This window comes from Biomphalaria glabrata, chromosome 5 (assembly GCF_947242115.1).
Source record: "Biomphalaria glabrata chromosome 5, xgBioGlab47.1, whole genome shotgun sequence".
NCBI classification, from domain to species: domain Eukaryota; kingdom Metazoa; phylum Mollusca; class Gastropoda; family Planorbidae; genus Biomphalaria; species Biomphalaria glabrata.
This window is the reverse complement of record NC_074715.1, coordinates 10238692-10262399: the sequence shown is the minus strand read 5'-3', so window position 1 is coordinate 10262399 and position 23708 is coordinate 10238692. Positions and strand designations below refer to the sequence as shown.

Genomic DNA, 23708 nt, shown 5'->3' with positions numbered 1-23708 from the left:
CCAGTAGAAGATCTAGTAGAAGATTTTTTCATCTGTACTAGTCAATGTATCAAGAGTTTCTTTATATTTTTTAAAATTAAACTATAACCATCTTGACGGCTTCTCCTCTGAGGCTCCTGTTGGTTTTAACTAAGCGCTTAAGGCTAGTTCCGAATAATTTGTTGAGGAGGTCCTAGCGGTGTGCTGAAGTTGATAAAAAGGTGTGTAAACGGTCCAGTGTACGTAAAAATGATACAGAATTGATTTCAGATTCAGCAACACGAATTCCTTCCAAACTCGGAGAATGGTTCAGGCAGACAAGGAATTAAGATGATGTCAATGAAAAAATTAGTATACCGTCATTATCCAAGACAACGTAGCCTTAACATTTAGGAAGTTATCTAGAAATATCACCCAATATTAGCCGTTTTGGGGAAATTTACATGTTTGATCTGGAAGCAGCTTCATTCGACTACATGTTCTCTTAGGGGTGGATCTTATTGGGATAGTGATTTCACAAGGTCACAGAAATAACCTTCATTTTGTCTTTGCAATTCTTTTTGAACTTGTTTGCGATGCCCATTGAGTGCCAGATTCTGTTTTGAGAGAAAAGGAATGATATTTAATATTCTTTTCAGATAGCATTATTAAATTTTTACCTTTTAGACCTTTTGATCCATACAGTCAACCATTTCAACTAGAGATGACAAGTATTTTATAGATCTAGAGTATAGAGGTTTACCATGTGCCTCAGAAGAAAATGGGCATGCAAAAGTATGTCACCTTAAGATAATTTAACAGATATAATATTTTTGATACAACCTGGTCTACAGCTTACATTTCATATAAAAAACATAGGAGATGAAGAAAGAAAGGAAATAATTTAATTTGTAGTTAACATTTCAAATACAGTAGTTTGTGTTGTTTTTTTCATATATGTACAATATGTTGTTTTTACTGAGTTTGATGCCCCTCGCCACTTGATGCCCAGTGCGGCCCGCACCACCCGCAAATTGCTAGCTACGCCACTGACCTAACATAACATTTACCAGGCTGAATGAATTGCGTATCTTTCTCTTGTTCCAGAATCACACAACCCATCGTTTTCTTTCTTGTACTATTAGGCTCCAAAAACAATGACGCTGCACACTATAAACATCAGAGCTACACCATTATATTTTGCATGTACTTTTCTTTTTAGTAAAATTTTCAGGTTATTTGAAGATCACATATGTAATATTAAAAGCGCTTGCTATAGAAAATATTGCTACTATATAGATTATCGTAAAAGTAGAAATAATGAGAATTTCAACTCAAAACAACTGTTTGGTGGTCATTCGGGCACCCACATTCCTTTACAATCCTATTCACAAGTTCATTTTTTATCAGATTCTACAATTAATACGTAGACTTCAGTCTAAAAGCACGATTTGAGGCAGAATTTCCAGTGTGCTTTGTTAATCTTTTCTACTGAAGAAACCTCTTGGATTATAGAGCATCAGACCTAAGAAAAATGAAATTTATTGGAATTTAACTGCTGATACTGTATTTTAATATTATAATTATTAATTATTCTCACATATAATATCTACAATATGAATCTCTGGTTACGTTTGCGATTAACACTTATATAGATATTTTATAAACTTATTGCTATTTTAATTTTGATTTGAAAATGTAAAAATATTGGATTAAAATGCTAATTTTTAGGTGTGTTTTAAAGTTATATTCTAAAAAAAAGATTACCAATGACAAATATTGGCACATTTTACAAAACAAACAAAAAAACAAACGATGAAATGAAATGAAACAAAAGCTAACACAAAATATAGAAAAATTTGTTTGAGAGATATTATTTCAAAATATATTCTATTGAAATACCTTGAACTGAATAATTTATACTTTCATATTAGTAATTTTTCAAAAACATTTTTGATAAGTTGATTTTGTTATTCTAATAAAAAATAATTTTAGACGAATAAATACTTACGAGTAATTGTATGCAATCCTCAATCCAATTTTCTTAATATAGAATTAAAAGCGGTCAAAAAAGTTATCCCTAATGTTACGTCATCCATGTTGTAAGGACATAAAATCAATTATGTCTGTTCCTAGTTTTAATGATTTCATGTATTGCATTTAGAAGAATAGAGGAAACCGAATAATCAGTGCATAAGTTTGTATTTGTGTATGTCTTTTAAGAGTCTATAATATAGTTAAGATGCATATATATCCCTACCCTGTTCGCAATAGAGTGCTTGAAGTCCTTTCATACAATGTGAACAACGCCCTGTTGTTGCATCACAAGTTTGATTTAAACACTTGTCTGAACAGTTGTTTGTACAATTATCTCCATAGAATCCAGCTGCACATTCTATATAATATATGTGTCAAATTTTCGGTAAATAGTATAGCAATCACATATAGTAAAATGTATAGTGTTTAATACTTTTAAAAAAACAAACAAGGTTACTAAGACAGTTTGTGTTAAACACAAACTCCAAATCGGCCCCCAAAGTCGTCCACCTTGAGTCTTCACCAGGATTCGAACACGGGACTTCCAGTTCCATGTGCTTTACCCCTCAGCCACAGCATCTTCATTTAGTGTACACTTATATTTTTTAAAATAATAATTATTAACTTTATCCATACATATAAAATTAATAACATGTTACATGTAATAAAGAGAAACTAAAAAAGATTTATTCTTCCAACAAAATTAGATAAATTGGCAACACGAAAAAAAGATTCTTGACTTACTTTAAGCTACAATGGACCTAATTTACTAATCGTAAACAAACAACATTTAGCCACGTGATAATATTGAAAAACTATGGGGAAAAAAACGTATCACGTGACAGCCATTATGGATTACGTAAATTGTATCTAAGATATAGATAACCACGTGGCTAAATGTTGTTTGTTTAAGATTGGTGAATGAGGTCCATTGTGTACACATTACAACAAAACTTTCCCCCCTCGCAAATAAAAATTAATATCTCCATCGTCATTTGTCATACAAATTTTTAAAAGATTAGACATACATCTAGCTAGATCTAGACCTAGTTTCAGATCTAAATCTAGATTCAAGATCTAAGTCTAGGTCTAGAATTAGATCTAGGCCTCGATCTAGAAATAGATCTAACTCTCTAAGTCTAGATCTAGAGTTAGAGCTAAGTCTATATCTAGATCTAGAACTAGATATAGAATATTGATATAGAATCTACTAGAACTCGTATTATAACTATATGTAGATCTGGGCTCTATTTAGTACTATTTAGACTGTCAAGTGTAGGCCCCTATAACTAAAACGAAGTTCAGTTTGGAAAAGAAAAAAGTAGCCGTTGCATCAGAACTTTGAATAAGTATCATGATGTCCGATTTTCATTTTCTCTTCTAGTTTCTGCGATCTAAACTGGACAGACGGACAGACAGGCCAAACAAAACTAATAGCGTCTTTTTCCCTTTCGGGGACCGCTAAAAACGATTAATTATCTCTTTTAAAGATATTTTCATAAGTTTACAATACAATACGAACTTGTCTCGCACAAATCTCCCAGGTATCCAGTGACACATTGATGACATTTCCCACTGACATGATGACATTGCCGGTCTTTGCAATTGGCTGGACATGTTTGTAAACAACTAATACCATAGAAGCCAACGGTACATTCTACATTAAAGGCAACAGAAAGTGAAATAAATAACACTAGTATTTAACACTACATATATTGGACATAATATACAAATAAAATTTTTTAAAATTTCCAGTGGTTTATTTTTTGTAGGTTAAAAATTATTTGTTAAAATAATAATAATAATAATAATAATAATAATCTTTAAAATCCGTGAGTACATTAGTTTTACAATCGTGTATTACTAAAAGCAATACATAATTAGAGCAAATAATATATACGCTCATACCCCAGTTTCTATTTAACATTTCATGCGAAATTTACAACAAGAAGTCACTGTTTGTTCAACGATTTAATCAAAGGGAACTATAGAGTTTCTGTGTTCATTCGATTTTGTGACAGGTGTCTTATATCTTCATTGTGATGGTATGTATTATAAACAAAATTTATATCTACATGACATATAGTCATATGTATTTCCTACTTTAATTGACAAAGAAATGATATTGTCAATACGTTATATAACATTTTTGAAAAATATAATCAAAATATTTAAAACAAGAAAAACATTTTAAAAATTCTTTATAAAAAAAAAGCTCATATTAAGCGTATTTGTATTGATTGATCAGGATCAGTCCTGTAATAAAATTTGTTATAGATCTAGATTACCGATGAGAAGCATTTATAAAACCATCTGAATTGGAACTCATGGATCAAGCTTTCTTATCTTCTCAAGCCAACACGTTAAAATTATCCTGCGAGCTTATGAACATGGAAGATTGTAAATTTTTCCGTTTCTATAGTTTCGACCTAATTTTATGTTGTTTTCACTAAGATGACGATGTTTATAAAGGGGACTAGTTCAGCTTATACCAGTACAATAGTCAAGTACTTATTATTTCCTTTGTTTGAGATACCAAATACAATAATTGATTACCAATAATTAATTAATTATTAATTAATTATTATTATAGCTTTTATATAGCGCTACTTTCATGCTTATAGCATGTTCAGAGCGCTTTGGTCCAATCTCATTTGTGGACCAGTGAGGGGGAGGGGGTATCAAGGAGTTGGTTTTCCGTGCTGCCTTTAGCTGCTCAGTCTGCCCGAGTCAGGTGTCGAACCTCGAGCCCCCTTCTAGGTAGCCAAGACAAGCCAAGTTCAAGCGCAATTAGCCTCTCGACCACTAATTGATTTTTTTGTTTATTCTTGTGTTGTCAGGTTAAAGACACAATTGTACGAAATGCCAACTTGATAAGAGATTGGGTGTTGAAGAAACAACGTGCACTTTGACCAGAATGACAGAGTGAGTTGATAGAAGCGTTGTAAACACTCTATCTATATATCTGTTTATACATAGATTGTTGTAAAAATAGTTCTTTTGTCACATTTAATCAAATTTATATATATGTAAATATTTCCTTGTCTTAAAAAAAAATCTCCGAAATCTATATAAAACTTTAAAAAAAAAAAATCATTGATCGATGTACATATAAATGTAATTAAATTGTAAAGCCTCGCTCATCCCGTAAAAGTACTCACCCTTGATGCAAATGGGTAGTTCATAACCCTTTTGACAACCATATTGACACTCCCCAGTGTCAGCAAAACAAATGCCGTCTTTAAAACAATGTTGACTGCAAATTGATGTACAGTTAAATCCCCAGAATGGTGTCTCACATTCTATAAAAAAAAATTTGCTTAACGGTAATGTAACTATGCAAAACAAAATGTTACTCTATAATTTGCTATAGTGAATCATAAAAAAAAAACAAAAAAAAACATTCTTTTTTTTTCCCCCGTCATCTAAATAGCGTAGTCCATTCTGAGAAATAAATTCTGGAACCGGCAATCCTAAGGCAGCTTATAGATCAATGCTCTATGTTATACTGGACGGCGCACTTTATCGCAAACATTAGAATCTTTATTTTAAAGAAATGTCTACAAAGTAAATAAAAAATACAGTTAAAATGTTATTTAATCTTGGTTAGGCGAATAATAGAATACTCATTCTTTGTTTAGGGCCCCTCAAAGCACGAAAACATTTTAGAAACTAGTACAAACACAAAATGGAGCAGTAACATTTATAACAAAGTAAGAGTAACTCATTTAGTAAAATCATAAAATTTAGAAAGTCTCCAGGATAGAAGATTTAAAAGAAAAGTAGCAATTATACATAAAACATTGAACCATAATCTTCATATACCAAAACCAAACCTAATAAAATACTCAGAAAAACACAAAGATAAAGGCACATTCCTCGTTCCATACGCTAGCACAAATCTGTACAAATGCTTTATCTTCCCTAGCGCTAAAAATGAATGAAATGGGTTGCCTGAGTCAGTCAGGAAAACCAATGACTTTGCAGAATTTAAATTTGCATGCATGACTAGATTGATTAGAAACATGGGTGTGTTGCAATCATTTTTTTTTTTTGAAGTAACGTCTGTATTTTATAAGATAAGAGAAGAAGATAAGATACGTATTATAAAACTTTAGAGAAAGGAAGAGAATATGAAAAACGAAGACAAAAGAGAGTGTCGGTGCGTAGGCTATGGTATTCTAGCACTAATGTTATTTGGTGCACAATTTTTGAACGAACTTTATTTGATGCCTTGCTTCTAAGCTTATGTATTTTTTGTTATTAGGCACTTATAACCTTTCTTTGAGGTTCGTCTGTGTACCCCTGTTTAGGCTGAGTATCTAAGGCAGTACTGTATTTCACAGTTGTTTCGCTGCCAATGTGTCTTTTCATACGTCTCTACGAGGAGTTAGTTCTGGGATTATGAAGTCAACACTGGAGACTAGAGTCAGCAGTGGGCCAGTGTTGTGCGTACTAATGTGTTGAGTTGTGGGATAGCGGGTTAGGGTTAGGGAAGAATCATTGTTTAATTAATATAACCACAATGTTATAATTTTTAAAACTCAATGATATTGCTCTATCAGTATGTCATTTTAACTTACACTCATATCATTAATTTATTACATTGTTAACATCGACCTAACCCAACCCTGATAGAGAGGGGAGAAAAAAAGGAGAGAAAGTGAAAAGAAAAAGAGTAGCTAAGATTTATAAATTGCCTTAAAACTACAATAAGTATAAACATTTAATAAATCATTGTTCAATTATCACAAAGGTATAGCAGTCACTTTCTGTACAGTAAATTCCCTTGTGTCCAGAAATACATTGAAGACATTGTCCATTCTCTGTGTGACAGTTCTGATCTTTACATAAAGCGGAGCATTTGTGCGAACAGTTTAAGCCATAAAATCCATTTTCGCAAGCTGGAAAAGAAACAACATTTTTACTTGAAGCCAAATCACATTAAGAGTACAAAAATACAGAAAGACAAATTACAAAAAAGATTTTCCCACTCTAATACATTGCTAAAAAAATCAATCTTGGCTGGAGATACATCATGCTAACACTGAACCTCTTACTTAAAAGCATTAGAAAACATATAATGACACAGGGACCCTTTTAGTCTCACTCAGTGTCTGTCTGTCTGTCTGTTTAATAACAAGTCTGTACACGTTCTTTCTCCCACACCTAATCTAGGATCAAACTGAAATTTTGACAATTATTTCTTTTAACTGACAACCCGAGATTCAATAAACAAAATTTAAAAAAATAAACCAAAATAATGTTAATTTATTACATAGTTTAGAATCTTGAAAAAGGGAAAGAAATCGTTATAAAAAATGTGGTAGTATAAGTTGAATTAGTCCCCTTGACGACTCATCAGCTCTGAGTTGATATTTTTAATGCGTTTAAAAGAAAAAAAACCCACTATCATGTAAATATTCCTTCTTCTTTCACAACTGATCCAAACATGTCATAGGATCACTTGGATCACTTGGCGCATTGAAAAAAGCTATTAACTCAAAAACAATTGGTAAAAATATTTCTAGTCACACAGAGAATTTTATATCTAAGTCCATTGTACATGCAATTACGTGACATATTTGATCAAATTACACTTTAATATAAGCTTTGTTTTTTTTAAACACATTTATTTTCAAATTCCTGTTATCACCGCAATTGAGGCTATGTGGATTGAAGCTTAGCAGTTAAATCGTTGTAATGAATTACAATAGGAGGGCTATGTGTCTTCCAAAGAGCAATTTGAATAGAGCCTATATAATTTCTGAATCTAAATATTCTAATTAAGGAGCCAAGAATGTTCAGAGTTTAGGCGAAGACCTAAGAGCTAGAGAGGAGGCTCCTAGAAATGGAATTGAGATGCTACAGAAAGATCCTAGGTATCACATTCAAAGACCGCATCACAAACCAACAGATTAGAGACAGCGTTACTGCAGCGATTAGAACCAAGAGGACCTGCTAACTATTGAAAGAAAAACGCTGGCTAAAACTCTAAGGCCATATTACAAGATCTTCGGACCTCGCAAATACATTCCTTCAGAGAACAGTACCAGAAAAATGAAGAAGAGGCTGACAAAGAAAGCGGTAGTATAAAAGAATGGACGATTCTGCCACTAAAAGAGGTTCTAACTAATGGAAAGGACAGAGAGGAATGGAGAAAGACGGTCGACAAATCTTGCATGGTGCCCCTATTGTCCAACAAGATTAAAGGATAGGTAAAAAGTAAAAAAGGCGAAGACCGAATGTTTTTTTTATTCTAATAGGAGTATCGTTTTTTTTTTCCTTTAGAACTTTAAATTATTAACAGTTCTAACTATAAATAGGATACAAAAAGCTAGTTGATCAAAAAGTATACTGTATGGCGTTTCTATTGATATAGTCAGCATAATTTTGGATTTAGCTTTTCTTGTAGCGACGGTGATGACAGTTGACTTCATCCCGTTTGTTATTGATGCATGAAATGTAATCCGCTTTAACAATTAGGAATTAATATAACATATATTACTTTGTACATCATATTATGTATTGTTTGTTATAAACCTGGTGGTGGCACAGATGGGGGTTGTGGTATGTGTGTAGTCAGCCGACGCAAATCGCCCCTGGCCAGCGCTAGACGAGCGGTCAACCGTGACGAGTTACGACGGTCAGCCAAGACGAGTGTCAACATGACGGTTCGGGAAGGATCGGCGTTGTGAACAGAGCTCAATAGCATCACAAGGGATGTAGTCATCTGATCAGCCATAATGGTCGAGCGACGTTCTGTCCGGTTCTAGAAAACCATAAAGAGCGGAGCAGTCAAGATGGTTCAGAGCCTGGTTCACTACTGTCCGGTCCACTACAGCACAGTTCAGTGTGGTTCAGCGGTGTGGCTATGTACGGAGCATTATGACGGTTCAGTGCGGAGTACTATCAAGTACAGTTGAGACGAACGGCGTCTTGATCTTGGTCTGTGATCGAGCCCGACACAACGAGCCCAGTGTGTAAAGTCAGTCCTGAACGGTTGAACCCAGTGCAAGCCCGGAACGAGACGGAGAGGCCAGTGCAAGAGTTGATACGGCGGTACTGTTGATACGGAGAGATATTTGTATAGCCTGTGTTACGTGTTGCCAATTGTACAGTATTGGCTGCAATTTATTAGACATTAAACTGTTACGTTACTTTGGAGCCCGGAGTTGTCAAGGTGGTGTAAGGTGCAGTTTTCAGAGAGCCTGGATAGTGAGATTCGTAACAGTATATATAATATATGCATATGTGTTATAATATCCTCACAATATCATTTACTAAGAATATATTTCATTTAATTCCTTCTCAGAGAACCCTCTCCATTGTCAATTAATTATTACCATTATAGATGTCATGTTGCAAAAATTACATTTCGTGCTTCAGTTGCGAATAATATGTCTTCTAAATCACGCTTATTTTCTTTCACACTTGTTTGGATACTTGGTCCCAAATAATACATTTATGTTAAATCATTGGCGGGCATCACTCACTGATCTCTCATTAATGCATCACCATATTTGAGCACGTCCTTTGAACTATTATATTTCACCGTGACTGGTTAACATTACACACGAGTAATGACGATTTTGTTATCAACCTTGATGGGATTTCTTTTATTATTTTTACCTCCCTTTATATGATACTTTATTTACTTGTTAACCCCCTTTAGCTGTATTTAAAATGTAATACATTGGAGAATCAACGTATGTATAGTTCGTCCATCGTGGTTCGATGATGACCACTTTTGTTATCCAGGGGGGCTGAGGGCTTTGCACTGGGGCTTTGTGCCTCCTCGTGTGGCTGGTGAGACCTATGTGAGCCCGGAATGTTCGTCTGCACACTGAGAAGGTTATTCCAGCTGGAGCTAGTGTCATTGGCCTTACTTTTCTTCTCTGGCGCTTTTCTTCTGCCAGCGCTGTTCTCTTTTCCTGAGCAACCTGTGCCCAGTTTTCATAGCGCTACGCCATAATTCTCCGTCACGTCTCACAGGTGACTGGGTCTATGCTGAACGCCTTCAGAGGATCAAGGTATAGTTAGCCTTTAAGCATCGGCTTTATCAACCCATTATTGTTGCGCGAAATGTTTGGTTTGTTGAAATAATTAAAAGTTAAAGTAACGTGCGTCTCATCAGGCTGTAAAACCCTAGACAGTCAAGCTTTTGGATAACATTCAACTCCGGTTTCACTGGAAATTCTAGGTAGTCTAAATTTTCATCTGTATAATTGTGTCCCCCTTTCAGACCTTGCGATCTATGGAGCAGATGATGTAAATGTCATCTGTTTCTGTGAAACACGGTTAACAAGGGTGTCATGTGGCCAGCACAAAGACTAACAGCCTTTACTTTCCCTAAACTAAAGTCAGCTACCCATTAGAGTTCGGTGTAATCGAAATTCAAAATTTCAGTCTTTATGGAGATTCAAACCCAGGACCCGGGGTTCGGAAGCCAAGCGCCTAATCACTGTCACCAAGCCCCAATCTATGCATCTATGTAAAACTCAGTAGAAATTATTTTTATATTTTAAGCACTCTGGTTGTTACGCGTATGCTGCCTGCCCAATGAATATACTCTACACATTACATTTACATTTGAAAATAATTTACCTTTTGTACACAATGGAGGGTCTAAGTACCCAAGACAATGATCTGTACACAAACCATCATCAGTGCGACACCCTTGTGTACACGAACTGTTACAGTCATTGTTACATTCTAAACCCCATTTCCTTGGTTCACATTCTGTAATTATAATATATATTTTACATATAAGCTAATATAGGTCAGCTTAACATTGGTAAATAAACTAATTGAAACACAAAAATATAATGTTAATTAAATATATATATATATATATTACATTCCATAAGTACAAAATGGCAACCCTTTCAGACCTTGTGATCTATGAAGGAAAATTGTATTAATCTGTTTCTTTAAACCAGGGACACACGTGAGTTGGGTGAGCTCAGCGTCTTCCTATTTAAATAGCTTATATATAGCGCTACTTTTAAACTTATAGCATGCTCAGTGCGCAATGGTCCAATCTCATTTGTGAGACCTTTGGATGGGGGGCGGAAGGAGATATCTGGGAGAAGGTTTTCCGTGCTGCCTATAGGCGCTTAGTAAACACAAACTTGCTCGCCCCCTTCATAGGTAGCCAAGCCAAGCCAAGTTCAAGCGTACTTAGCATCTCGACCACGCTTCCTAAGTATGAACTGTTATACAGACTCGAGACCCCGGGTTTAGAAGCCAAAGAGAATTACCACTCGGCCACTACGCACGTGCATATAAGTGAAAATAGGCCTTTTAAATATATAAGTAGTGGATATTTTACATATCCTAGCATGACCCACCGGATATGTCCGTCGATTTGTTCCCAGGCTATATATTGAAACCTCTGGCTTTATAACTTGGACCGTCCCCTTTCCCACCGCCTCCAACTCTCCGGCTTAACAAATAGTCTTCTCCACATTATCTGACTATACTTCTTCTTTTCAGTTATGTTGAAATATTTGATAGTCACTACAATTTAATTTTTTTTTTTGAGCTGGTCCTTTTTTTTTACTTTTTTATATCCTGCTAGGCCCCCCTTTAAAAAGTTTATTTTTATAATCTGTTACATCTAATGCATGCACACATATGATATTGATATTGTGTATTTCTTAATTTTCGTAAAAACCCACCTGCGTAGGCTTCAAATTCGCATAGAACTAGAGATGAATCTCCCCGAGCGTGAGCATGAACTGCAATAGTAATAGAGGTGACGTTGATTGTTTCTTCTTGGCTCAGATCATTGGATGTTTCCGCATCAAAACCAATGTGGCGGACAGCAGTCTTACTAACGTCGTCAAGCAAGAGCATCGTGTACCACTTTAAGGTAAATTGGTCTAAAAACAAACAAACAAACAACAATATAATAAACAAATATAAACAATCAACATTATTTTAAAAATCATTTTTAAAGAAACAAAGCTTAAGGGTAGAAGTTACACAATTACAACTAATTTTTAATTTTGTAGTAGTCATTTGGTCATTAGATATTAAACAAAATAATTATTTACAAAAATTAATTAAATTGCTGTTGTTTTTTTTCATTTTTTAGGTATAATAAATAATTGATTATAGTTTCTACTTGATTCGAGAATGGGGTGGGAGATATAAATTAAGTAAAATTATCTAAGGGGACCAAACCCTACATATTTATACATTTCCCTTGGTATCAAACAAAATAATTAATAACAAGTAATTAATTGAAAAGTTTGTCAATTTTTTATTGATTCATGTCTTGTCTGATCCAATGAATGATCGTTCAAATTTTTTCAACTTGATCCGAGAATGGGGTGTGTGAGAAATAAGGTGTAGAAACGTTTTACCTAACAGACAGACAGACAGACTGAGTGGTGAGTGAGTTGATATAAGCTTTGTAATAAAAATAAAAGATAATTATTAAAATATTACACATCTGAAAAAAAACAGATTTTGTTATGTTACAAAAAAAATTGCAATAGTATGTAAAATAATGTAAAAACAAAATTATAAAATGTTGTTCAATAATAGCTTTGAAAAAAAGACCATTCTTCTGATTGTTCAATTAAAACCTTTTAATCAGCCGTAGCCCATTAATTATCATCATCATCATCATTCCTTTGAGTTCCTCATGGAACATAGGGCCTCGACATAAACACGCCACTCTCCACGGTCTCTTGCTAGCTTTTTGATGGTGTCCCAGCTCTTCCCGGTTTTCTCTGCTTCTTCAAGTACACTGCGTCGCCATGTTCTTTTTGGTCTTCCTCTGCGTCTTGTTCCCTGGGGGTTCCACTCTATGGCCTGCCTAGCTCTGTTGCTGGTACTTATATTTGTTTCATATAGGTTATATAATGCTTGTACATAAACAGTCACTGCTCTGTTCTTGCAAACCCTAATGGCAATTCAGCCAGACCTTACTATAAATGCTACGTGTCACACTCTGCAGACAAAGGTCCGTGAATTTAAAAAAAAAATGTAAGCTAGAGCTCTTCTTACACGCTCTTTCTTCGAGTCGCTTTGATGGTCGTAACAGCTTTGCAATGCCGATAATTGCACCCTATTTGTTCACAGTGAACAAGAGGACACAATAACAAACAACGCATCACTTCTAAGCCCAATATAAAGGGGACTAATTCAACACTATGTCAACACTTCAGTTAAGTACTATTTCTTTCCATTGTTTGAGATACAAAACAAAGTAATTTATTATTAATAGTTAATTAGCTTGTTGTTGTTGTTTTTTATTTGATTCCTGTGTTGTCAGGTAAAAGAAATAATTGTGCAAAATTTCAGTTTGATCTGAAATTGGGTGTCGGAGAAATAAAGTGTACAAACGTTTAGGCCAGACAGTGAGTTTAATAAACTTTGTGACAAGTTAAAATTTAACACTCGTTGCGCTGGGTGTTCAAATATATATATATATATTACATCTACAAACGCTTGTGCACTCGTCTTTAACCCTCGAAAACTTACTTGTCTTTATTATTCTTTTAATATACAGAACAAGTAGAAGAAACACTTCGTTTTATGTAAATATTATGTAAATATTAACATTACAAAACTTGTCCAAAAAGTATTGTTAGATTACCTTCAAACATAAAAACAAAGTCTCTGATGAAATAAGAATGTGGGAAAGTGACTGTCCAGTGTGATTGTGAATCATCTTTAAGAGTTTTTGAGCAAGTTGTCTTGTCACCATCTACCGCGTGGCCTGGCTGTGAAAGACTTATGTTATCAGTACTACTTTGTACAGTGTTTTGTTTTAAAGCGACGTTTCGACCTGTATAACATACATAAATAAATAAATAATACATGTATTTATATATATATATATATATATATATATATATATATATATATATATATATATATATATATATATATGTATAAAATATTTACAAGTAATGTCAACACTCTGGTGGTGATGCGGCCAGGGACGATTGTGTGTGTGTTTAGCCAGCTGAAAGAAAGTATACAGGAGAGCGCTAGATCAGCGGTCAACAGTGACGGGTGGCGACGGTCAGTACGGCGTTGAGGACTGCTTGGTTCGCTGTTTAGACACCTCAAGAATACGATACGAAGTCACGACATATGATTAAGCTTAGTGCAGTGTGAGGTCAGTTTGGAAAAGCTGAACATAATGCATGTCCAGGGCGAGATGGAGGGGCCAGAATGGCTTGGTACACCAGTCAGGGAGTTGATACTGCGTTACGATTATTAGCCTTCATAGGAAGTATGGTGCTTTATTTGTCTTTTCGTAAGCAGCTGAGAAACACTAGTATAATTTAAACTGTTTCCTTAAAGAACGCTTAAATAATCTATAATAAAAAAGAAAATGTTAAACTCAATTTTTCTCAATTCAATAATTGTACATTTTTAATATTACATACTTCACACTGATTTGTAAAGCTGAGTTAGTTTCAATAATTGGGGATTCTGGAGAATGTTCTTAATTTACGTGACATTTATACGAGACCGCAGCCCCAGTAAAGTCATTGATGACAAACTGATGTTCCTGCTAGGTTTGTGTAAGAAAGGCGCAATCATCTGTGTAAACAGGCTCAGTTAAAATCAGTTACAATCATGTTTTTAATTAATAATAAAACAAATATAATAAGATTATTAAGATATTGATTTACTATGTAACTAGATTATTCGGCGGGATTGTTCCTTGTTCCTATTATTTACAAAACAAAGCTTTAGTAAATGGGGGTTTTAACGAGTTAAATAAGTAAAATGACTAAATAAATTTGTTTAATTAGAAGATGCTCGAAATTTTATGCAAAAGTAGAGTAAGTTAAATTCCTTATGTTAAAAGGACTTTTCAATCCAATTAAAGTTTAATTGAAAGCATAAATTGCAAAAAAAAAAAATAAAAAAAAATAAAACTTACCGGCACTGACCCACAAAGAACAAACTATATTACTGGCATTACTTTGCAAGATAAGAGTATCAATGGGTTTATCTAACGATAAGTAGATATCTAGAATATTTTTGTGTATTATTAAGACAGGCGTAGTTACTTCTTGCATTATCAAAGACACTTTCTGTCTAATGAAAACTCGCACACCAAAATAAAAATGACCTGAAAAAAAAAAAGAAAAACAAGACTAGACAAATTTATTTTTTTATTTTTATACTTTGCCCAACGATGTACAATACCTGTCAAATTTCTAGAAAAAATCGTTTGAGATACTTGTTCAGGTTCCACCCATGTTTGTCCCACCCAGAAGGTTTTAGGTTCCACGAATATACGAGTTGAAAAGAGGTATTGAAAACTAATAGCATGCTTGCACACTAAAATAAGTACCCAAATGCATGGCTGCTGGGGTTAAATATATATAATGCAAATCAAATAAATACAATTTAATAAACTTTAGATCAAATGTTTGTATACGTCAATGGCTATCTTCTTACATTGTAAAAATTAAAGTTATACAGGTAAATGTTACGTTTTAATTTTTAGCCAAATCATCTAAGGTAGTCAGTCACAAACTGTCTTTTCGGCCATATGTTACTTTTAAATCGACAAAACCAGAAAAATTAATTAAACATTCAAAATCAAGATAATTTTGATCGGCTACATTTTACAAAGCTTATATTAAATCACTGTGTCTGTCTGGCATCTTTTACACGTTATAACGCTAAAAGTCGGATCAAGTTAAAATTTGGCATAATTATTCATTATACTTGACAAAACAAGAATCAATAAATAAAAAAACGAATTAGTTAATTAACTATTGGTAAAAAATTGTTTTGTTTTGTATCGAAGAGTATCGGGAAAGATGTATTTCAATTAATGACAAATGTGGCCTTTATTATGCCGATTGGAATTATTTACGGTTGACAAATCTTGCATGGTGCTCCAACGGTCCTATAAACAAAGGGATAGATAAAGGTAAAGGATCTAATGAATAGGTTGACAGGTAAAGGATTTAATGAATAGATTGACAGGTAAAGGATTTAATGGATAGATTGACAGGTAAAGGATCTAATGAATAGATTGACAGGTAAAGGATTTAATGAATAGATTGACAGGTAAAGGATTTAATGGATAGATTGACAGGTAAAGGATTTAATGGATAGATTGACAGGTAAAGGATTTAATGGATAGATTGACAGGTAAAGGATTTAATGAATAGTTTGACAGGTAAAGGATTTAATGGGTAGATTGACAGGTAAAGGATTTAATGGGTAGATTGACAGGTAAAGGATTTAATGGATAGATTGACAGGTAAAGGATTTAATGGATAGATTGACAGGTAAAGGATTTAATGGATAGATTGACAGGTAAAGGATTTAATGAATAAATTGACAGGTAAAGGATTTAATGAATAGTTTGACAGGTAAAGGATTTAATGGATAGATTGACAGGTATAGGATTTAATGGATAGATCGACAGGTAAAGGATTTAATGGATAGATTGACAGGTAAAGGATTTAATGAATAGATTGACAGGTAAAGGATTTAATGGATAGATTGACAGGTAAAGGAATTAATGAATAGATTGACAGGTAAAGGATTTAATGAATAGATTGACTCATATATAAATGTCGCAAGTTACTCCGATAGCGAATAATGCAGAACTAGAATCATTTCTTTGCGATAATACTTGTACGAATCTAAACAAGATCTTTTCTAAAATAATCTTTGTTCATTTGAGGCTCCAACTGTGGCCTAATCTGATTTTGTGTGATACAAACTCATTTTCTAATCTTGATTCTAATCTTGTTCCAATTCTGGTTTCAATTCTTGTTAGGCACCCCACGGGAGTCTTGTTTTGCTACCCTTTGGCCTAATCGTTTCCTCCTACGATTGTTTCCAACCGGGCGCCTCTGTAAGGCAGGTTAGGATGCTGTCAAGGCTCTTTTAATTCTCTAATATACGTATGTGTACTTCAATGCTGATTACTAAATGTACCCAAACTTGGGCAATACCATAACGACACATACAACGACAAAATAAAGATTCAGAATGCCGATTCACAGACATACAACATGTTTATTACATACGCTGTACTATAATACAGGTTCAGTTCAGACAAATGAAATATCCAGTATCAATTAAAAATATAACAGCTTAATATCCCATAGACTGAATAATGACTATACAGAAAATAATTAGAGTCTACACTTCAACTCTATCTATAACCAAAAAGTCCAACTGTTCTGGACTTGGAACAAAACCACACTGCTTTATTAAGAGTTACATTCCATTAAAAAAAAATCCCATCTCACTAAGTAAAACAATCCAAAACAAAAACAGTTTTGAAGTCAACAACCTGAATTGCCCCCCTTCTCCTCTACAGTAAACAGGAGACCAGAACTCAATCCTGACAGATGCCCGGGAATATTGTTTCTAGGCTTGTTTCTGAAATCTTTAAAAATATTGTTTCTAATCTTGTATTTTCTATATTATTTCTAGTCTTTTGTTAGAGGGTAAACAACTGATTGATTACCCCCAAAATTTGTCTTAAAACGCTAGCCGAGTGAATAGTCTAATGGTTCTCATTACCATACCTCACTCGTTAAAACGCTAGTGGTACTGCGCGACATAAAATAGAACTATTCTGAAATGGCTGCGTAACATAAACATCAGCTACATTATCAAATATTACCAGGGTTAGGTAAAACCAGTCGGGTCCAATAGATGAAATAGGATCTTGTCCATCTTATCCTGATTTCAGTAGTAGCGCCACACGTACTATCGTTGTTGTCTTTTAAAATGTCCACACTATGTACTATAGGAGGCTCTGTTCGTATGACATCTGACAAAGCCACGTCACCTTGTATGACAAAAGAGAGAGAACTAAACAGATGCACATGAAAAAAACCCATTAATTACAAGAATATATAATTAAATAAGTAAAGTAGTAAACATTAAATTTATAAAATGTAAATTGATGTAACGTAAGGATTAAAATAAATATATTTGTAGAATGCATAAAGCTAAGTATCTATAATGCTATATGATATTTGTTACAATTTAACATTAAATGCAAACACAGACACATACAATTACAAAATATAAATCTATCTATCTATCTATACATATATATATAGAGAGAGAAAGAGAGAGATAATATATATATATATATATAATGAATAATGATTGTCTTCGAGTCCAGAGATTAATGAGGAATGCTGTAGTCTTCCGTGGCTACAACCTACATCCACTGGTTTGTCGATTTAGATTTTCTTTTCACCGACGACGTCTGTTTTCGGCAGCGGATTTTCTTTTTTAAGTGAACTCCAGCTGTCTCCTTCTATAGCCGCCTGCAACCAGGTGCTCTCTTCTATGTCAGTTATCTACGGTGACACTGGAGTATCTTTATGAGTTAAATGAAAAATTGGTCTATTGTTTTACTTTTCTTTCTGAAGATTTCTAAAAGGTTCTTAAATAAGACCGAATAATAAGGCCAGCGTAATTCATGAGTCATGGAGTTTTCTTATATTAGTGTCCGAAAAGTTTGTTATAGCAGAAAGTGCACGACCTTCTAAGCCCCCCCACATGTGGTACTCTGTGGCTGCATGGTGTTGTAACTCGTAAGTCGAAGAAGAAAGCTAGAAAGAACACTCGGGAATTAGAGTTGGGTGTATCAAGAAGTCTAAAAGCATTATTTGGCATCCTTAAGGCATTTAGCTGCTTTTTAGTGAGTACCTAGGCTGCTATTGACTTCTGTTACAATCGTTTAGGCACTAATTTTCTGAAAGTTTCGGATCTAAAGATGTACTGATATCATATAATAATAATAAGGCTAGTCTTCGAGTCCGAAGATTAGTGAGGAATGCAGTATTTCCCGTGGCTGCGCAGTCCATCTGTGACCTACATATTTTGCCACATCCAGGGCAAGGATAACCATTGTCCGTAGGTGGTCGATTTAGATTTTCTTTGCGCCGTCTGCGTTTATCCTCGGCAGCAGATTTTCTTTTGGTCTCAAATGTGTATCCCGCCGCCTTCGTGAGTGACCTCCAGCTGTCTCGTTATGAGGCCGCATACAACCAGGTGCTCTCTTCTATGTCAGCCAAGGAAAGTTGACGCTTAAGCTGGTCTTTGAAGCGTTTCCGTGGGGCGCCTCTGTTACGTCGACAACCTTTTAGCTCACCAAAAAAGACTGCCTTTGACATACGTTCGTCTTCCATACGGGATACGCGCCCCACCAAAAGAAGTCCCTCTATACTGTCCATATCGGCGTTCGCAAGAAAATCGCTGTTTGTTTGTTTATATGATATCATATACTTTATTTACATAAAAATAAAAAAAAAATGGTTCTAAAGAGAATGGCAAAAAGTCTAGGTACAAACAAAAAACAACAAACTAAATCAAGAGTTTTAACTTCCATCACTATTTCTTCCATCCTAAGCAAAACAAAATATGAGTCACGAAATATGGATAAGTTTTAACATGTCCAATAACCTATATTCAAACCTCTGATGCATTAAAGCTTTAAGAAGTCACCCCTTAGGAAAAATCTATATCCAGCGACTTTATGCAGTTTGCAGCCCACAGCGCTATACTTAACATGTTTTTACTTTAAAATTCTTACTTACGGTACTGACACTTATAGCCAAACCATCCAGATTTGCAGGCGCCTGGACAATCTCCCATGTCATTGCAATTTTGTTGACAGTGACATTTATATTGACATTTTGAGCCAAACCATCCAATTTCACATGAATCTAACAAAAATAAAACAACAAAAATCAAAGTTCTATAGTTTAAAAGTCATATAATATGTGTAATGGAGAGTATTTGAATGAGAAAGAAAACGTTTTAGGGACACCCTCAAAGCTTCTCCGAAAGCCTTCAGCATTAACCCAGCCACCTGGGAGACAGAAGCACATGACAGAGCATCATGGCGTGGCGCTGTGAAAACTGGCGCACAAATTGCTGAGGAAAAGAGAACAGCGCTGGCATAAGAAAAGTGCCAGAGAAGAAAAGCAAGGCCAATGACACTAGCTCCAGCTGGAATAACCTGCCCAGTCTGCAGCCGAACATTTCGAAATCACGTAGGTCTCAACACCCACATGAGGAGGCACAAAAACCCAAATGCAAAGCCTTCAGTCCCCCTAGATGACAAAAGTGGTCATCATCGAACCACGATGGACGAACTATATTTGAATGAGGATGAGCGATTTGCTAAAAAAAAAGGTCAAAGTTTAAGTCTATTCTTTCGACTCAGAATCGAACATAACTGAGTCAGGCATATGTTCCGGAAGCTCAAAATTGGAACCAGTGAGATCTGCCAGTGTGGAGTTTCACAAGAAAACGCATGACCTTCAAAATTGCATATGCCCGAACAAGACACTGGCCCCGAAACACCCCAATAGAAAGAAAAACATATGGGGTGTTCCCTGATTAAGAAACCACTGCACAGTTCATTTCATATATTTGTCAAGTCATCTAAACGTTTCAATATAATAATAAGAACGAGGAAGAAGAAAACCAAATGTGTAATGGAGAGTATTTGAATGAGTGTAAACGATTAGCTGAAAAAAAAGATCAAAGTTTAAGTTCAAAGGTCATTAACAAGTAAAGTATCAAACAGACTTTAAAGAAAAAAGACAATTTCCCCCTTTTTGAAGTTGATGACTGTTTCGTTGAGCGATTATTTTTCGGTTAATAACTAATAAATGAAAGAAAAAAAATGAGTTTAGCTCGCCGCTAGGGTCTAGGTCTACATCTAAAGGCCTATCATTTCAATATTATAAAGTGTATCTTTACATTCCCTTAACAACGCTTCTTTCTTGATGTGAAAGAGGGGAGGGGTGCGGGGTAAAAAAAATATTCCGTTGTCTTTAAAGTTCAACATTTAATGAGTTATTAAGAGAAAAACAAATTGCTCTATACATTTTGTAAAGGAGGTTGTTACGGTCATAGCGCAGCATGAATAAAGGTGCGAATTGGTGTAATGAATGGAAGGGATGTAAAAAAGAGGAAGCCGGGAGAAAGTGACAGGAAGAGAGATGAAATGCTGATGTTTACATAAATTGTTATAATATTAAAGTATTACTAGAATAAAACCTGAGAGTGTATTATTATTTTGAAGAGTCTTGTGTCCTAACAGAGGTCTTGTCATTTTAAAAATAGAGGAACAGATTTTTTTTTTTAATGACGATACGCCCAGTATACGTCTAATAGAGCGATTATTTTGCTCTTAATAACTAAAAAAAAATTTTTAATGTAAAAATTTGAACCCCACCACATTACTTTCCCAAGTGTGGCAAAAGAGCTAGTAATTTCTTTCTTACAGATATAAGTAAACTATCCAAATTCTAGAAAAATAGTCAGAGCTGTTTTCGAGAACCATGTCTTCTAAGATTTTAGGTTTTGACTAGATAGTTTTACTCTTTTCCTAACGTACGACTCAAAAAGAGATATTGTAAAGAAAAACAATTAAAAAATATTTTTTTTCAAAAAAAAAAAAAGACTTACCTACATTATAAAACTCACTATATATATATATAATATATATATATATATTGACTAAGGTGTTATGTGGCCAGCACAATAACCCACTGCTTTTACTTTTCCCAACTTATGTCAGCTTAAAGTGAGGTGCACTCAGAGGCACCCTAAATATCCAAAAATTAAAAATCCCAGTCCTTACTAAGATTTGAACCCGGCACCTCTCGTTTCGGAAGCCAAGCGCCTCACACTGAGCCTCATTGAAACAGTAATGTTCAATGTGACTGTATTCAAAATGACTAGTTATTCAAAGCAATTAATATTTATTTCTCACTTTGTTCTCACTTTGTTTTTAGGTTAGAGTTTTAAAATACCACGTTTTTGAAAAAAATAATTTTTAAGGAATTTGTTTATTTAAAATTTAACAAACTAACCTGATATTAGCATGTTAGCGAAACAGAAGATCACTAGTATTAAAATGACCATCCTTGTTTAAATGAACACCTTTTCTAACTCGTGAAATTAACTAAAAAGTGGCAGTTGATATCTTGTAACAATGTGCTTCTTCTTCCTTCATTTATAGACTATATATTTTTTTAACTTTTTAATTCTACATTATCATAATGTCGAAGGCAACTAACACAGATTGCAATGAGGAAACGAATAATCGAATAGATAGCTGAGTGTATCACCAATAGAGAAGGAAGGAACACATTTTAAAAAGTTGTTGGCCTCAACATGTAACATCTTCAGCTATGTAGAAAGTACATTTGAGGTTTTAATTTCCTTATACGAAACACAGTAGAATGAACTCATTCACATTTAGATATTTTGTTTTGCTCAACGCTCTGTGATTCAGCCAGTGTCAACAAGTTACTTCCAAAATAATTTACATTTTCTTAAGTGCGTTGTTTTTTCTAATGTAGCACGTTGAGGTGCAAAAGTTGAGCGGTTAGGCGCTTGGCTTGCGATTGGGAGGTGGAGGGGGCGTCCCGGGTTCGAATTCTGGTGTCTACAGATGTAGCTCATTCGTGCTAATAGAATTATTGCGACACCAGCCAATTATGAGGTTCATCAGTTGCTGTTGGATATCGGAGGATCTCTGGGATTGTAGATGGGACTGTTAGTTTTAAGTTTGATTGAAATACTGCAAGTGACTCTTCTACATTGTTGGCTCTGAGGCAGGCAGAGTGTTTGTGTGGACTTTAGGATCCCGCAACGACATGGCAGTGTCCTTTGCTTCTATCACTTCTTGTCGTTTGTATAACCTTTGTAATATGGAATTCTAAACCAACGTGTTGATTTTTGTTTCAATTATACTTTGGCATTTCTGTAGACCTTATCGCTCACTGGTTATCATCTTGTTGTAACACACCATCGATAACAATCTTTTTGGTGGCTTCCTTTCGAGTCTTATAACGTATAGAGGGATGAGTGGTCGAGAGGCTAAGTACGCTTAAACTACCTATGAAGTGACCTCAAGATTCAACACCCGAGTACCTTCTCCCAGATAACCACACACCCACAGGTCCACAGATGAGATTGGACCATAGTGGTTTGAGCATGCTATAAGCATAAAGATATCGCTATATAAAATCTTATATAATACAGACGTTACTTCAAAAAAGAAGATGATTACGTCCTACGCGTCATGCATTTAGTCATGCATATTAACCAATGACTTAAATTCTGCCAAGTCACTGGTTTTCCTGGCTAGCTCAGGCAACCCATTCCATGCTCTAATAGCACTAGGGAAGAAGGAGTATTTGTACAAATTTGTCCTAGCATATGGGACGAGGAATGTGCCTTTATCTTTGTGTCTTTCAGAGTATTTTATTAAATTTTGTTTTTGTATTTGAAGATTATGGTTCAGTGTTTTATGTATTATTGCTACTTTACTTTTGAGCCTTCTGTCCTGAAGGCTTTCTAAATTTAGTGATTTTACTAAAGGTGTTACTCTAGTTAAATGTGAATATTCGTTTGTTATGAATCGCACTGCTCTATTTTGTGTCTGTTCTAGTTTCTTAATGTTTTCTTGAGTTGAGGGGTCCCAAACAGAGGATGCATATTCTATTATTGGCCTAACCAAGGTTAAATAACATTTTAGTTTTATGTTCTTATTTGATTTATAGAAATTTCTTTTAATAAATCCTAATGCTTTGTTTGATTTTTTTGTAGTTTCATCAATATGTGGATTCCATGATAGTTTTTCATTTATTATAACACCTAGATATTTTGCGTTTTTAGTCTGTGTTACTGGTTTGCCATGAATAAGATAA

The 23708-nt window shown here is 34.5% G+C and overlaps 1 protein-coding gene across 1 annotated transcript; it reads right to left on the bottom strand.

The window, feature by feature from the left end:
- Positions 1 to 1436: 1436 nt before the first annotated feature.
- On the bottom strand, positions 1437 to 22296 carry LOC106078987 (uncharacterized). Its single transcript, XM_056028755.1, has 12 exons — positions 21864 to 22296; positions 19572 to 19700; positions 17639 to 17806; positions 14915 to 15106; positions 13610 to 13801; positions 11679 to 11882; positions 10603 to 10737; positions 6765 to 6899; positions 5157 to 5297; positions 3518 to 3652; positions 2219 to 2353; positions 1437 to 1483 (listed from the first exon to the last, which is right to left on the bottom strand). Exons 1-12 carry the CDS (start codon positions 21913 to 21915, stop codon positions 1437 to 1439), a joined length of 1665 nt encoding a protein of 554 aa, XP_055884730.1. The 5' UTR covers positions 21916 to 22296.
- Positions 22297 to 23708: the final 1412 nt, after the last annotated feature.

Bases quoted from the DNA above. Each gene is read 5' to 3' on its own strand.
- LOC106078987 (XM_056028755.1), bottom strand. From the start codon at position 21,915: ATGGTCATTTTAATACTAGTGATCTTCTGTTTCGCTAACATGCTAATA. The intron at 19,701-21,863 runs GTTAGTTTGTTA...TATTTTTGTTAG, and splicing joins CGCTAACATGCTAATATCAG to ATTCATGTGAAATTGGATGG. The intron at 3,653-5,156 runs GTGAGTACTTTT...CCTTTAATGTAG, and splicing joins ACTACCCATTTGCATCAAGG to AATGTACCGTTGGCTTCTAT.